The sequence below is a fragment of the Rhinatrema bivittatum genome, chromosome 6 (genome assembly GCF_901001135.1).
Source record: "Rhinatrema bivittatum chromosome 6, aRhiBiv1.1, whole genome shotgun sequence".
Lineage (NCBI taxonomy): Eukaryota > Metazoa > Chordata > Amphibia > Gymnophiona > Rhinatrematidae > Rhinatrema > Rhinatrema bivittatum.
This window is the reverse complement of record NC_042620.1, coordinates 87020229-87037814: the sequence shown is the minus strand read 5'-3', so window position 1 is coordinate 87037814 and position 17586 is coordinate 87020229. Positions and strand designations below refer to the sequence as shown.

General features: G+C 42.1%; 1 protein-coding gene across 5 annotated transcripts in view; it reads right to left on the bottom strand.

Annotated features, from left to right (window-relative positions):
• TANC1 (tetratricopeptide repeat, ankyrin repeat and coiled-coil containing 1) overlaps positions 1-17586 on the bottom strand; it is a 408770-nt gene that overhangs the window by 246472 nt on the left and 144712 nt on the right. For all 5 annotated transcript variants that reach the window (XM_029605548.1, XM_029605546.1, XM_029605545.1 and 2 more), the window contains one exon: positions 14903-15088. In XM_029605548.1, the coding sequence (XP_029461408.1) occupies positions 14903-15088 (186 nt within the window). The remainder of the gene's footprint in view (positions 1-14902; positions 15089-17586) is intronic.

The following is a 17586-nucleotide window of genomic DNA, read 5'->3' as shown; positions in this document are numbered from 1 at the left end:
GACAGGTACCTTCACCGCCGCGCTCAAAGTTGCACTGAGGAATTGCACTGAGGAATTGCGGAAATCACCTCAGGAATTGCACTGAGGAATTGCACTGAGGAATTGCGGAAATCACCTCAGGAATTCTCAACTGGGGGAGGGACCCATAGGTATCATCGCAGGAGAGCGGGGCTCATCTGTAGAGGTAAGATTTCTTCTTTGTTTTGGATTTCTTTGGTTAGAATACTCTAAAGCTGTGCAAGCGTGTATGGAGTCCTGAACTGCTATGGAAACAGAGAAATACTGAAGAGCAGAGCTTCCTGCAGGGGTATATGTACTAGGGCTGACGTCAGATTGAAATCTGACTCCGTCTCCAACTGCTATCAGGAGCACACTATACCCATTGGTCCTGAGTCTATCTGCTACATGCTAGAAAATTGGCACTTTTTAGCAACTGGGGGCCTGCACTGCCATGGAACCCAGAAGTACTAGTGCATGATGCACATGCTTGTGCCTAAGAGGAACCTGGGGAAAAAGGGAGGAGGCAAGGCAGTATCTTTACGGTGGCATGTGCAACCGTGAGGAACTGTTTCGGTGTCCTGGGGGTGAGTGTGGCCATCCCGAAGCCAGCCAAACATTCCAGTATCCCCCCAATCTAAGCCTCCTCCTCATGCCCCTTGGCTTGGGTTTATGGGGAAAGAGACTGTGGAACCTCTTGGTTAACTGAAGGGCATGAACATTCTTAGCAAATTCCCATGAGTTTTCTTTGGAACCAAATCCTAAGATATGAGATAAAGTAATTTGCCCTTGATAATCTTAAGAGTAAGAGATACAGGTCATCCTGAACTCCATGACTTCTTCAGTGGCCACATCAGTGTGCTTAGAAATGGATCATGATGGCCAAGACAGGAGTAAAGGCTTGAGAGGTGGGAACACTGAGAGAAGAGGATCACCTTGCTGCTGGCTGAAAGGAGTCAGTAAGTTTTTTGCTTGGGAAATGTTGTTTTTATTGGGGCAAAGTTAACTATTGGGGAATATTATTTAGTGTGTTTGTGCTTTTGTCAGTAAGGCAGTGAATAAACAGAGGTTAGACTTTGTATTTTTAAATAGTCAGTCATTAAGGCAGCTAATAAGCAGAAGTTAGAGTGTTTGTATATTAAAAAAAAAAGAAAAGGGTAGACAGGAAACAGAGTAGGATTAAATGGACAATTTTCTCACTAGAAGGGAGTGGGCAGTGGAGTACCTCAGGTATCTGTATTGGGACCCGTACTTTTTAATATATTTATAAATGATCTGAAAGGGAATACGAAGAATGAGGTAATCAAGTTTGTAGATGATACAAAATTATTCAGAGTAGTTAAATCACAAGCGGATTGTGATACATTGCAGGCAGACCTTGTGAGACTGGAAAATTGGGCATCCAAATGGAAGATGAAATTTAATGTGGATAAATGCAAGGTGATGCATACAGGGAAAAATAACCCATGCTATAATTACACAATGTTGGGTTCCATATTAGGAGCTACCACCTAAAAAGGAGATCTAGGCGTCAGAGTGGATAACACATTGAAATCGTCGGTTCAATGTGTTGTGGCAGTCAAAAAAGCAAACAGAATGTTGGGAATTATTAGAAAGGGAATGGTGAATAAAACGGAAAATGTCATAATGCCTCAGTATCGCTCCATGGTGAGACTGCACCTTGAATATTGGATACAATTCTGGTCGCCGCAGCTCAAAAAAGATACAGTTGCGATGGAAATGGTACAGAGAAGGATGACCAAAATGATAAAGGGGATGGAACAGCTCCCCTATGAGGAAAGACTAAAGAGATTAGGGCTGTTCAGCTTGGGGATGAGACGGTTGAAGGGGGGATATGATAGAGGTGTTTAAAATCATGAGAGGTCTAGAACGGGTAAATGTGAATCAGTTATTTACTCTTTCGGATAACAGAAGGACTAGGGGGCCCTCCATGAAGTTAGCATGTGGCATATTTAAAACTAGTCGGAGAAAGTTCTTTTTCACACAACACACAAACTCTGGAATTTGTTGCTAGGGAATGTGGTTAGTGCAGTTAGTGTAGCTGGGTTTAAAAAAGGATTGGACAAGTTCTTGGAGGAGAAGTCCATTACCTGCTATTAATTAAGTTGACTTAGAAAATAGCCACTGCTATTACTAGCATCAGTAGCATGGGATAGACTTAGTTTTTGGGTACTTGCCAGGTTCTTATGGCCTGGATTGGCCACTGTTGGAAACAGGATGCAGGGCTTGATGGACCCTTGGTCTGACCCAGTATGGCATATTCTTATCTATCTAAAACATCAATATCAAATCAGAAAGGTCATGCCATTGACGATATAAAGTTTATCATTAAACATTGTCATTGTGCAGATGGGGATACCTCCTGGTTACTGAAACAATGGGAACAGAGATGCATTTTTGAGTGGCAACTTTAGCCCCTAAGGATTTAAACAGTGAAATTGAATGGACTGTGTTTATATAGTAACATTCCTTGAATAGGTGATGTGGCTGTTTATATCATATTTGAGTGTAAGAACAAGGTTCTTTGCTGCTGGATGTATGAATTGAATTTTGGCAAGGTGGTAATGATGTAGAATCCTATCATTGTGGTCCCTTTAAATGTTTGAACAAATTTATGAATGTGGATAATATTATGTTAACATTAATATGTAGGGCAATGCTACTGACGTGGGCATGCAGGTATAAATATGATGTTAGTGAGGTGGTAACTATGCAACAGCTAGGCTTTGCGGTTTTTAAAAAAAAATGTTTGAAAATATTCAGGGATGTGGATAGCATTATGTTGACGTTGACTGGAGGTACATAGAGTGACATAATGAACGTCGACATGCAGGAGGACGTAATTGACGTCAATAGGTGGGGTTTGGACCGCTTCGGCATGCAGTGAGCACATATTTAAATAGAAATAGATTCAGGGGAAGGAACGCTGTTTATTTTGTGGAGTGAACAAAGTGAAACTTTGCTTGAAAAAAGAGAGTGAATAGGAACCCAATTATACATTCTGTCGGGTAAGTAATGTGCTCGTAGTTTGTATGTGTGTGAAAGTCGGGTGGGTTGTTTAAAAGATGGGTTCAACCAATAGAAAAAGTAGTTTGGGTTGAGCAAAAGAAATGTGTAGGTATTGAGGTTTAAAAAGTAACAATACTTGAAAACAAAGTTTCAATTTTTGTGCCATAGAGGTCATGAAGATTTGGTCCATAACTTGAGGAGTTGAACTGTGAATATAGGTGCTGGTCGGCGTTCAAATCGTCAGTGATAGCTGCAGCTGGTTCAGTGATTATAAATTTTTGTGGAAATCTATAAAATTTCTTTGTTGTGAGAGTGGTGTGTGTGTGGTTTCCACTTATGGCATGGTGGTTTTAATATATGGGATAATTTGTATATTTGAGATAAAATGTGTTGGGTTTTATTATAGATGCTGTATGTCCCCTGATGAAGTCACATGAGAGAAACAAGGACCTCTTGTAGGGTGATTGATGAATAACATAGGGAGAATCATCGCTAATCAGATATGTGAAAAGACTTCAACATTGGTGGTTATTTGTTAATAACACATAGGGAGAATCGTTGCCAGTCGGTGGATGTGAAAAGATTTCAGCATTGATGTTGGCAGCATAAAGTACACATAAAAGTTTGAGAGAAATTGACTGTCATTTAAACATCGAAGATACAATATTGATTAAGAGATTTTTTTATTATATTCTCTATTAAGGGTTGTAAATGGCATTATAGCCATAAGGGTGTGCAATATAATTATTGAAATGGCAGTGATCAAGAGGTTTTTTTTATCATTTGATCCATTAAGAGTTATAAATGATATAAAAGCCATAGGGGTGTGTAATATAATCACCAATGTTAGAAGAGAACAGATTTGGTTATGTTTGTCATCTTGTACAATTTATTTATTTATTTTATTTATTTATACAGCTTTTTTATACCATTGTAGAGAGAACTATGTCTCTATCTCTACGGTTTACAAAGTGATAGTAAAAAAACAATAATTAATAAAATATAAGTTATAAATAGAAAGTTACATTACATCAATCAATAAAAATAAACTTTGGATAAAAGAAACTAAAAAAAAGCATTACTTAAAAGCAGACAGTAAAAGAAGCAAAAAATACAACAAAATAAAACTACATCAGATCCATAACTCTCAGTCTGAGGTTTAGGCTGCATCTTGTGGATTACTCCCATAAGCTTGCCGAAAGCACCAAGTCTTTAACTCTTTTTTAAATGTTTTCAAATTCGACCACAGTCTCAAATTTGGTGGTAAAGTGTTCCATAATTTCGGACTTGCGATTGATATCGCACAGTCTCTAACCACGCTGAGATGTGCTTATTATTAATAAGCATTATAATACAATCTTAACATTGAAGAATGAATGTGGATACGTATGAGGGATACCATGCCGTTTGTACATGTTTCATTGTTAATGTTATGTAAATTTTGATAATAAAGCTTGTATACTCTCATTCATATGTATGTTTTAGAGTAATGAATCAAAACAGCTAGAATCCCAACGTATAAGACTCAATACTAGTGTAGATACACAGCGTGATATTATTCATCAGCAGACCTCATACAGGGCATACATATTTGATGCTAGTTAGCACAGTAGCATAAGTATACCAATATTATAATCATAGGTCATATAGTGTCCATCAAAAAATTTTTTAAAAGATTTTTCTTATGCACAAGTGACACGGATCTTCCCATATCATTGGCCCTTGAAGAAGGCTTTTGAAGCCGAAACACGGTCCGTGTCACTTGTGCATAAGAAAAATCTTTAAAAAAATTTTTTGATGGACACTATATGACCTATGATTATAATATTGGTATACTTATGCTACTATGCTAACTAGCATCAAATATGTATGCCCTGTATGAGGTCTGCTGATGAATAATATCACGCTGTGTATCTACACTAGTATTGAGTCTTATACGTTGGGATTCTAGCTGTTTTGATTCATTTCCTGTTGAGTTGCTACTCCCTCCCTCAAATTGGGTGCTACAGGATAGTTGTGGTGTTTTAGAGTAATAACATTTGAGAGTGTGGATAGTTAGTTTCACCCATATTGTTTACCTGATTGGTTTTCCATGTTCTTATGTATAACATTTTTATTTTTTTTAAATCTAAATCGAATACGTGGGGAGGGCAATTTCCAAAGCTATTTAAAATTTTCCCTCATAATTGAAAGTTGAATCCATTCCACCTTCCAATCCAGCTGCAACAGAGAAATGGAAGCAAGTTCAAAAACGTTCCAGGTTGGCATCTTGGTACAATCTGGCAGAAAATCAGTGCTGGTAACTGCAGACTTAGAATCTAATTTTCAAAGGGAAACTGCCCCCAGAGTTTTCTTTTGAAAAGTCGGGCTGGTGGGGTAAGACAGGTTTTTTTCCTGCGTACTTTTCACCTGTTTTGAATCAGGTGCAAAGTATATAATTTTGAAATCCTCTTGCATACTTTCATTTAAAACCCTGCATGTGCTGTCCCTCCCTAAACCTAGCCCTGCTCCTTCCCCCCCCCCCCCCCACCCCAGGTAAAAGTCCCAGCGCAGATACTTCTACCCTCAGTGGTGGGGAACAGCAATTTTCAAATGGCCTTTTCACATAGATAAACAGGTTTACCCACATAAAAAGTTTTGAAATGTACTTCTTTTAGTCTGCTTTTCTTTTATGATTCTTACACACACATACAGAAAATGATAGTCACTAAATAACTTACATTTTAGAAAAAGCAAACCAATAGCTTGTTTTTGAAAGGAAAGAAGGCTTAGGAGAGCTCCATCTTTTTCTGTGTCCCCCCCCCCCCCACTAAATAACTTTTGTGTTTAATGTCTCATCCTCCCTCCTCTTTGATTCCTGGTGGTTATCTTTCCTTTCTGTCTTCCTGGACTATGGTGGTCCTCTATACCTCTCTTTCTTTCTCTCTACTTCTGTCCAGCATGATTTCTGGGGTCCTCTTCTTCTCTCCCCTGATAGGCTGCCATCCACTCTCACTCCTCTTAATCAGGTCAGTCATGGATTCCTGGTTCCCTCTTTATTTATTTATTTATTTATTATTTTTATATACCGACATTCGATCTCAATTGAGATATCACACCGGTTTACATTCAGGTACTATAGGTATTTCTTTATCCTCAGAGGGCTTACAATCTAAGTTTGTACCTTCCATTGGAGAAATTACTTTATTTTTTATTTATTTAACGCGTTTTATATACCGTCATTCGGAAACGTCAAAATAACGCCATCAAACGGTTTACAAAATAAGGTTATAGGGATAAAGGGGTTAACAAAGGGTGTAAAAACACTAAGGAAAACGAAATTATCAGGTAAGTAATTTCTCCATTTCCTAGCGTGTAGCCAGATGGACTCAGGACCAGTGGGATGTACAAAAGCTACTCTCGGACAGGGCGGGAGGCTGCTCATGGCCGACTTAGTACTGCCCTTGCAAAGGCTGCATCTTCTCGGGCCTGAACATCCAGGTGTTAGAGCCTGGAGAAAGTGTGTAAGGAGCACCACATCACCGCCCGACAGATCTCGGCGGGAAACAGCAGCTTGGTTTCTGCCAGAGATACTGCCTGGGGCCTAGTAGAATGAGCCTTAACCTGTATGGGTAAGGGCTTTCCTACCTCTATGTAAGCCGCCTTGATTACTTCCTTGATCCAGCGAGCTATGGTCGCCGCAAGGCTGCTTCTCCTTGATTCTTCCCACTGTGGAGAACGAACAAGCAATCCGTTTTGCGCACCGGTTCCGATCTTTCCAGGTATCGCACCAGGAGTGCGAAGAAGGCGTGAGTCTTCCGAGTCCTTATGTTCATCCGGAGATGGTAGGGAGATGGCTTGGTTCAAATGAAACTCAGAAACTACTTTCGGTAGGAAGGAGGGGACGGTGCGCAGTTGTATCGATCCAGGAGTGAACCTAAGGAACGGTTCCCGGCAGGATAGTGTCTGAAGTTCGGAGATGCGACGAGCTGAACATATTGCCACCTGGAATACAGTCTTCAATGTTAAGGGGCATAGTGACAGACCGCACATTGGTCTGAAAGAAGCCCCCAGCTAGGAAGTCTTAGGAAACGGGCCAAATCCGGATGCACTGATAGATGAATTCCGTTCACTTCGGCTCTGAAGCAGGAGAGGGTTGCTACTTGGACCTTGAGGGAGTTGAGTGACAATCCCTTCTTCATACCTTCCTGAGAAACTCCAGAATCATGGGGATTTTGGCCGTCTGCAGGAATATCCCACAGTTCTCGCATCAGGCTTCGAATATTCTCCAGATCCGTATGTATGCCAGAGATGTTGAGAACGTGCGCGCTCAGAGCAGGATGTCAATCACGGCTTCTGAATCACCGCGCTTCTTCAGGCGAGTCCTCTCAAGGGCCAGACCGTAAGAGAGAATCGAGATGGATCTTCGTGAAAAATCGGGACCTGCTGGAGAAAGTCCCTGTGTGGAGGTAGGCACAGAGGGCTCCCTGCAAGGAGTCTCTGCACATCTGCATATCACAGGCGTCTTGGCCAATCCGGGGCCACTAGTAGAACTAGCCCCCTGTGGTATTCTATCTTGCGGATGATCTTGCCCAGTAGTGGCCATGGGGGGAAGGCATATAGTAAGTCTTCTTCTGGCCAGGTCTGGATGAGCGCATGGATCCCTTGGAAGTGTGGCTCTCATCTGTGTCAATTCCAAATCATTTTTACAATGTACATATTTCAATTTGCTCACTCTCTGTTTTACCTTCAGAGATTCTTACACTATCAATCCTTTTCCTTATGGTATGGTGCTTGTGTTCCACAGAGACAAATATGTGCAGCACTGTGGAAATGTTTCACATTTCTGGACACCAGTAAATGAGAAAAACCTCACCAGATGCATTAGGATCTGTGGGAAAGCAGAATTGCTTACGTGTAACAGTTGTTCTCCAAGGACAGCAGGAGACTCCTCACACATGGGTGACATAATCAGATGGAGCTCGGCACGGAACTTTGATCTCAAAGAATCTAGAACTTTCAAACATGGCTTACTGAGCATGTGCAGCTGTAGTCATCACCCTGCCTCCATGATATAGCTAATACATGGAGAAACCAACTCCCAGGGGAGGCGGGCAGGTTTTGTGAGGACTAACATCCCGCTTTCCTCGGAGAACACCTGTTACAGATAAGCATCTCTGCTTTCTCAGAGGACAAGTAGGATGGTAGTCCTCACACATGGATGAATCCCTAGCTATAGACTATCCCAGCAGGACAAAGTGGGAAACCGCACAGTGCAGAAGCACTGCCTCTGAGGCAGCCAACCTACAAGGAGTCCAGGCTGGAGAAGAATTGGGTTCTACAAAGAAAAACCAAAGAAATGGCTGAGACACAAAACCCTCACATGTAGCAGGGAGTGCCTAAGGCAGATGAGTGATGCGAGTACAAGTAGAAGCATACTCCGCATCACAGAAAACATTACAAGCAGAGTTTCGGATCAGTAACCCTGACAATGAAGTAGGCTTAGAACCTCATGGGTACAGAAAAAATCTTAGAGATGTAAACAAGAGAAGGACTCTTGGACAAAGACCGCACATTTGCCTTTGGTGTTAGAAGACAACTGAAAATCCAAGTGGGGCCAGAGCACTCCCCAGAAACTGTGGTCAACTGACATCCAAAGGACAAAATATCTCTGCAGAAGTGTTCCCATGTGTGACTGATCGGCACAATGGGCAGAAAAGCCCAAGCTACGCTTGGGGAATAATCAGCAACAACAGCAGGGCCTGAGACAGACCCTACATGCCAAAGCATCAGACCTAGCTGACCATGCAGGACAGCGATAAGAGTTTCAGAAAATGAATGGCAACCCCTGAATAGATCACTAGCCCAACTCCCGAGAAGGGAGAGAAGTCACGCCTGAAGCTCACCTACACTGTATCCTATCAAGGGGCAGGACTATCCATCCTATCTACAGGATCGGTCAGGTGAACAGGAAGGCACTTTGAGCAACCTAGTGAAGAGAGAAAAGCTTAAAGGTAGTATTGGCCAGAGCCTGGTGAAAATATAGGGAAAACATGGTGTACTTTTCCCTGCAGATATAGACTAAGATATACCAGAAATGCCTTAGCTTTACCTCCTCTCTCCCCAACATCCCAACTGGAAGTCGGAGGGAGTGAGAACACAAGGAGGCAGACCACTGGACTGCCAGGGTAAGCACAAGTCGCTAGGTGGTATATCCCAAACCCAAGCGAACAACCCACTACTGATTCCAGTGGGGAGTTACCCACCAAGATAGAGCCCTCAGCCTGCTTGGAACAGCTGAGACAGAGCGAATTTCCCAGGGAAGAAATCCAGAAATATTCCACTAAGAGACAGGTAGCCAGGTTGCCACAAGTGCCTCACCTGTCGAACAGGATTTCTTCACCAGCTCGGAAACCCTAATGGTGCCAGGGCGATCTCGGAACAGATTGCCAAGCACCTGACTTACGTATTAATACCCCAGCCATAACTGCAAATACTTCACCCAAGGAAGCACGCAGTCCAGTAATGGAACAATTGTTGTATGAACCAGGACTCTCCCGTCCGCAGACAGAATTATCTCTAAAATGAGGAAGTATAGCTTGCAAGCCACAGCAACCAAAAGCAGCACCTCTGCTACAGGGTCCCTCATCCCCCAACTTCCTCAGCCATGGATATGGTGATAGGTTGACAGGCATACTCGTCAATTAGATGGACTAGAACCCTCCTCACTGATGTAGGATCCCGCAGGTGAGAATGTCCGGCCAGAATGGCCCATTGAGCTCAGCAGGTATCATGGTGACTCCCAGAAGGGCGAAACTCTTAAGGTTCACCTGGGAGCTACTCTGGAAAGGTTCCCTCACGAAATAGACCTGCTGTGCCTTAGAACAACCTAAGAAGAGTGCTACCACTCAATCGGCTCCTGGAACTTGCGAGGAACTGAGAGCAACTGCCAGTCAGAAGCGGAGACATCCCTTCCCCAGGAACGAAGAACGAGGGACACCCCTTGTGGGAGTGGACACCTGGGCATTCAGAGTGGAACCCATAAGGGTTGCCCTGGAACCCAGTTGAATCTCCCCTTCTTGAAGGAGTAATGGGAATCTAGGCCTTCCGATCGCAAAAACCTTTCAACTCTCCCATTGAGAGTTGAGTTACAATCACTGATCACTGAGGTTCAGAAGCGACCAATCCACCATAGCTAACCTCAGATGGGGTAGGTCACAGTAATCAATGAAGGAGCCCCAGCAAAAACGGTCCAATGACTGTCGCTGCTGTTCCCTGGCCCTGGCCTCACAGAAGATGCACCAATTCAAAAAATCAAGGCTCAGAGATAAACATGTCAAGGATGGAACCTCAGGGGCTTCCCTACTAAAGTGGTCTGTAACATGGGAGGGGTCGAAAGACATATTCCTCTTCCAAGGGAGGAGAAGACTTCCGACACTTCCCTCCCGGTGTCTACTCCCCTTAGAGTTCGATCAGGAACGCCATCCTAGGTCAGTCCTGTGGCTGTGGCACACAACCTGTTGTGCTCGCCATGAAGGACACACACACACACAGATACCTTACAGCAGAGGGCATCTGGAAAAAAGAGCCCTCCGCTGTAAAAATATACTGACCAGTACTCATACAGTGGTATCCACTTGCTGGAGTAGATGGCAACATACTGCCAAAAGGCAAAGAACAGTGTGTGATGACGCCTTCCCTGCCAGTGCTCCCCAGCATTTTGTGGTGCAGAACTGATGAGGAGACTGAGACCATGACATGACTTTGGCAGAAGCCTGGCTTGACTAAGAACTGCACAGACAGGGAGAATGCCGCTTGCCATCTTCTGAGGCACTTGCCTTGCCGTACCTGACCGCGCATGCTGTGCTTCACTGTCACTAACTCCCAGTGGAGTGCATAGGAACAGTGGGATGACAGCGTCCCCAGGACCACTGGGTCTCTGGATATGGCATGGTGGTGGGTGGCATTCTATGGCTTTGTCCCCTCCAGTGCATGATAACACTCCCAAGAGGCTGGACACAGCCCTTGAAACTGCACCGGGAATGGCTCACTGCCACAGAATGACAGCAGTGAAGTCAATGGCGACCGACAGTGCCGATGGTGCTCTGCGGTCATTCATACAGCAACTGACCAAGTCCACTGGTGCCCACAGTAGTGACAGCGCTCGTAGGGCCCACAGCGCTTTCGCGCTCACCAACAATGGATCACATCCAGGGCATCTAATGATGCTGCACCATGAGCTTCAATGGTGTCAACAGCTCGGCGACACCAATACAGACCTAGCTGCCTGATGGCATTGATGGACCAATGGTATCAAGGACGCCAGGGGCGCCTGCAGGCAGAGGCTCTGCAGCCCCAACATGCCTCATTGGTGCCCAGAGGAACCAATGACTGCTAGCGCCATCGACTGTTCCCCTTGGCTCACCTATCCGTTCAAGGACATCGATACTGCCAGCAGTTATGGCTGACGATAGACTTGCTAGTGCTCATTAAACACCAATGGTGCACGAAACCAGGTGGAGCTTCTGATGCCTCCTGACTCCAGTGGCTCGGGACCCCCGAGATCATTGGCATCCTTGGTGCCCAATAACTGTAGGCCAGTGATAGGACAGCATAATGCCCCACAGTGCTATGTCTGGACACCACCAAGAAGCCTCAAGGGCACCAGACCACTACTCCGATATGTCTTGGTGTACCAGGGTGCCTTGAGTAAAAGGGTGTCCCGGGTGCTTGATCCATTCAAGGCCGAAGTCCCTGCTGCTCGAGGACTTCAGTGGTACTTGAGGGCTCCCAAGAACCCTGGCAGTTGATGGCCTCAGGAACGACCAGGGCCCGGTGGCCTCCATGGTGGCCTCGTAACTCGATCGCATCGAGGACGTCAATGGTATCGGGGCAGCTCCACATTGAGATGGCAATGAGGCCATGCAACACAACGGCCCAGAGGGTGGCCACGTCATCAAGGCCACACCCCTCGATGGCATCAAGGGAGGCTACTTACTCACCTCGACGGGATCAAGGGCAACGATGGCATGGAAAGGAAGAGAGAGGCATCCATGGAATGGAACCGAGGCATCCATGGCATGGATGGGTCCGCCACCTCGAAGCCCCAGGCGCTCTGGTGCCTTGAGTCTACAAATGCCTATGGCAGGGAAGGCCCTTATGGCATCAAGGGCAATCATGCACCCTGATGGCATCGAGGGCGCCCCAGCACCTCGATGGCGACAAGGGTGACCATGGCGCTCAATGGCAGCCCTGGTCCCAGACGAGGTCCTAACATCGATGAGTCATATCAACGGTGCACTGGTCACAGAAGTGCATGGGCAAGAGTTATTGGACATGGCACCGAAGATGCAAAAGCAAGCTGCTTGCCCAGACTCCCGTCCACCCTCTCTCCCAAGGAGACTTCACTGGCATCACTGGCAAGCAGGAGAGGAGGCTACATCATCCAAGTTCTCCTGCCCATAGAGACTAGTTCTTTTAGCTATGGGGAAGACTGAGCTCCTCCCTGGAACAATATGGTCCTCAATCTCTTCACTGTCTGACCTCCAACAATGCCAATCGATCAGTGAAACAGCATGAAATTCCTGCCCAGGTAGAACTCAGGCGAGTCCCCAGGCTGCAGTCAGTCAGTCCTGCCTGCACCGAATAACAGGTACAAAAACAGACAGAGCAAGGAGAGGAGACAGAAACTGAACTGCATATATATATATATATATATATATATATATATATATATATATATATATATATATATATATGGAAGAAATAGACTGCCAGACTGCACAGTGATTAAGGCTCGCCATGCAGCTGGCAGACAGAGGAGAGAGGAAAACAAGAAAGAAAAGAAAACTACCACAGCTCTAGAAGAAACCACTTACAAAGAATGCAGAGGAAGAAAGCAAAGCTGAATACCGTGAGCGTACAGCTCCCATGACCACGGGGCTCTGCGGAAAAAAAAAAAAAAGAGACTGAGGGACTCAGGGTGATGACTACAGCTGCACATGCTCAGTAGGGCATGTTTGAAAGTTCTACATTCTTTGAGGTCAAAGTTCTGTGCTGGACTCCATCTGATGATGTCACCCATGTGTGAGGACTAGCATCCTGCTTGTCCTTGAAGAACTCAAGCTATTCAAATGTTAGAATGTTGTCAGTACACAGAATGCGGATTTAAAAAAAAAAAAAAAAAAGAGAAAGACGAGCCTAGCTTAATTTAGAATTTCCAAGGACATTACTCAGTAAATCTTAATAAAAACTAGTCTATTGTAATTCTAAAGTTTAAAAAAACTTACATCAAGGCAAAAATAATGGTTTCACTTTGTAACCAGCTATCAACATTAAAGAAAATTATTAAGTTAATATCTTACTAAATACATGACAGTACAAAATTCAGTTACAAGTTATAAAAACAGAGTAATATTTAGAGACCAGGTATCAAATTATATAAACTTGGTACTCAATGAATAGCATAAAAATTTTATCTTCAAAACATAAACTTCATGTTCAAGCTGTAATTAAAACTGATTATAAAAGCGATTTATTTATAAAATTTATTACCTGCACTACTTCAATGCTTGAGGCAATGTACAATAAAACAAACAAAATGGCCTGGTCATGCAGTATGCCCAGAATGCTATGCTGCAGATGCCTTGATGGTCATGTCTTATAATGGAGGAGAACACAAGACCCAAGCACATTATGCAGGTGATGAACTCAAACTAGGATGTGCATTGTGGGTAGGAAGGATTAAACCAGAGGCAGGCAACTCTGGTCCTCAAGCAGGTCTGATTCTATCATCAATGATATGCATGAGATTTATTTGCATACAATGGAGGCTGTGCAAGCAAATATAACTCATACATATTGTAGATATTCTGAAAAAAAGACCTGTTTTTAGCAGTTGAGAATAGGACTTGCCTATCCCCGGACTAACCTTTGCAAGCTGAAGAGCACTGCTGAGGGTTCAGTATCCAAGATTTTTCTTAAAGCCTATAGGCAGAAAAGATATCGGTATGATCTTCTCAAACCAGTTTGAAGTACTTCCTAGTCAATTTGGTTTTCAGGATATGAGCAACAAATACACGAGTTATTTGCCTGCACTGCCTCCTCGGCACGCAAATCTATGAAAGACATATTCAATGTGGATATCCTGAAAACCAGACTGGCTGAGAAACTACAGGACTATCTTGAAAAACACTGTGCTGGGGCATGGGTTCTTAAGTTCAGTCCTCAAGGGCCACACACCAATTTGCTTTTTCAATACAACCAAATTTTTGCACGGCAACCATGTTCTTAGACCAAATGCATTCAAATGTGTCTGATGAATATTCATTTTGAATATCCTAAACACCAGATCAGATTGTGGCTCTTAAGGACTCCTATCTTTGGTGCTAGGTAAGAGAAAAAAATATTGTATGGGGGGCGGTGGGGAATTCAAATTACTACTGGATTATTACAGTATCACAAGGAATAGCAACTCTTAGGGCCTCATTCATCAAGGCATTTTCCCATAGACACAGAATGGGATAAATGCTTTAGTGAATCAGGTAGTTTGTTTTTGTCCCTAAAAACATCTAGACAATCTTCAGCTAAGCAGAGTGCCACATGCACAAATAAAATCTGGTTCCAATTTTCATTGTAAAAAATGCATAAAGCACCCTGAGATTTTTGTCTGTATTAAAACTTTTTTTGTGTTCTTATAGATTCATATATTATTTATAAATTAAATATATTGTGATCTCTATTTATATATGCAACATTTAAAATTTCAACCAAAAAATGTACATAAATCCAACATATATACACAGTTTTACATTACACACACTAATTATATGGAGAGAAATATACATACTTAAAAACTGCATATGAAACATTCTAAAATTTGACAGCAAAGTATTACCTGGGGATTTTTTATTTGATCTGGGTTGCACAGAGTAAGATTGACGTGGCAGCAAAGGGGATGAAGGCAAGGACATTGAAACTCCTTTAGCAAAATTCATTCTGCATACATCTTCAGACAGATTACCTAAGGGAAAATCAGCGCTGTGATCACATGTAGAACCAACTTGAAATGCGTTTTGTTCACCTGCAGGAAAAAAAGCAATTTAGGGAATCCATCAATAAAAGGGATTTATATCAGTTACATAGTTACATAAATCATTACCACTATACTAAAAAAAAAAAAAAAAAGCCCTTTTCTTTGAATGAAACAGAAGAGAGATTTTTCTATTAACAATGGACATATACTTCTGCAACAGCATTCTGATTCAGTAACCCAAATGTCAATAGAAATTACTGCTTGCCAATACCATGGAAGAAAACATTAAGATATGATAAAATGAATGTGAGAAAAATAGGTAAAAGGGAAATCTAGTGATCTTTATTAAGACAGCTTATCCATACTAAACAATTAACACAATCTTCTGACTGTCAATTATCACATTTTACTTCAGCATAGCTGGCTTTAGCCCATAGTTAAACCAAAATAACTCCTCCTCCCTCCTCCCTACCCAGCCTTTGCTCATAAGGTGGATTTAAGCTAAAATTAAGGTACAATAAAAAGACAACAAGAAAGACCTGATGTACTGCCAATATGGTCTACTCCCCAATCCTCCCACTGACGCTCATCACTTTAGGGATAATTAATTACCTCACTTCTAACTCTGGGAGAATGTATGTATATAAATTTTCCCACACTGCCATAAACTTCTTTTTCTTGATCAATGGACTCAGTAGGTACTAGATTTTCCATTTGCATTGTAGCACATTCCTCTAGTTCCAGTATGAATACGGATTTCTCTTCTTCCATATGCACATGATCAATTTTTTTTTGCCTACTAAAGAAGCCTTCCTAACTATCTGGAATATCTCCGCTAACCCAGAGAAAATTGGATCATCAAAAAAAGAATCCATCCACGTTAGGCCTTAATGCCTGGCCAATCATTGACCCCGGAACTTCGCATTCATCCCCAAAATTACTGAAACACTGAGCAAAATAAAACAATCCCCTAATTTCTCTACATTTTTGGCACAAATCTGACTGTACAAATTTTGCCTTGAATGCTCAAGACTGGGATATGTATACCCTTTTAAAAAAAAAAAAAAACCAACTTATATTGTGTTTCTCAGAGAGTGAGACTTCTAATTCAGGGATTCTTGCAAAACTGTGCATCAGTTGGTTCTTTGTTAGCTGCAGAGTCAAGACTCTTCCATTTAACTAATAAATCTTCTGAAATGCCATTTGACTCTAGCTCTCTGATAGATTTATGTAAACTGGCAATTGATGTTCTCTCCAATTCCTCCATTTTGAAAAAACTGTTTAGCCAAATCCTTTAAGAGATTAATTCTGCATAATGCATAAGCTTGATGTATTCATAATGCTATTTATACAAAAGCTCAAATTTATGTTTTGGTTCCTGAAATTTGAGAATACACCCTTATTACTGACAACATGTGCAATCTTTTTTTAGTCCCTTTTATTTATTTATTTAGTGCATTTAGCTTATGCCTTTTCAGTGCAAGTCAAGGCGAGTTTCCTGCCCAATTAAAAAAAATTTTAGGTTGGAGACCTGTGATAAATTCCCAATTTCCCTGTATAAGTGAAATGGATGATTTTTCATGACTGTGTTGTAATTTGATACACAAGTACCTCTAAGCACATCTCAAAAGGGGCAGTACATACATAAAATTTTTTAAGGCATTTTATTAATCATCTATAGATTTTTATTTATATATTTTTTAAGCATTCTTAGTGGCAAAATTTATAGTACACAGCCATTTGGGGAACAATGTTATTTTGAATAGATTTACTGAAACTACTAATGGGAGAAGGGAATGCCATTGCTGTAATTTGTCTTAGTTTGAATGATCAACAGTGGGAGATTTAATTTATACCAACAATCTCAAATCTGATGGAAATTAATTGAAATGAGTTCTCTGCCCAATGAAGCAAGAACTCCTCACACTAGTATGAACTGCTAAAGCTTCCGATTTGTCCAAAATTAAAATTTTAGACCCAAAAATGGTTCTAATAAATAGTTAGGTGGACCAAGATATCATCTGTAAAGGCAGCTATTTTAAACTCCTGTCCTCCCAAAGTAACCCCCTCTGATTTTCTCACTGTTCTGTATCCTTCGCAACATAGTTATAAGGACAAGAGAAACAGGAATAGTGATTGTGGGCAACCCTGACTGGTGCCTCTCTCTCAGGTTAAACTCTCTTGACTTCCCACCATTAACCAAAACCATTGCTTCAGGGGCTGAGTACAATAATTTCACTATTTTCAAAAAATTTCCAATCAATCCAAACCTCTCCAAGTAGAAAACAGATACTTTCAGTCCACTCATCAAATGCTTTCTCTGTATCAAAGCATATTAAAAGGGAATAAATCTCTATGGTTGTAAAATTCCATGGCACCTAAAACTTTCCATAGTTTGAATACCCTATTGGATCCAGCATAATTAAACAAGTCTATCTGCCATTATTTTTGCTTATAACTTGATAAAAGTGTAATAGTCAGATTGGACTATAGGATATTGGCCTTGAGAGATCCTTTCTGGGCTTAGGAATTATGGTGATTAAACT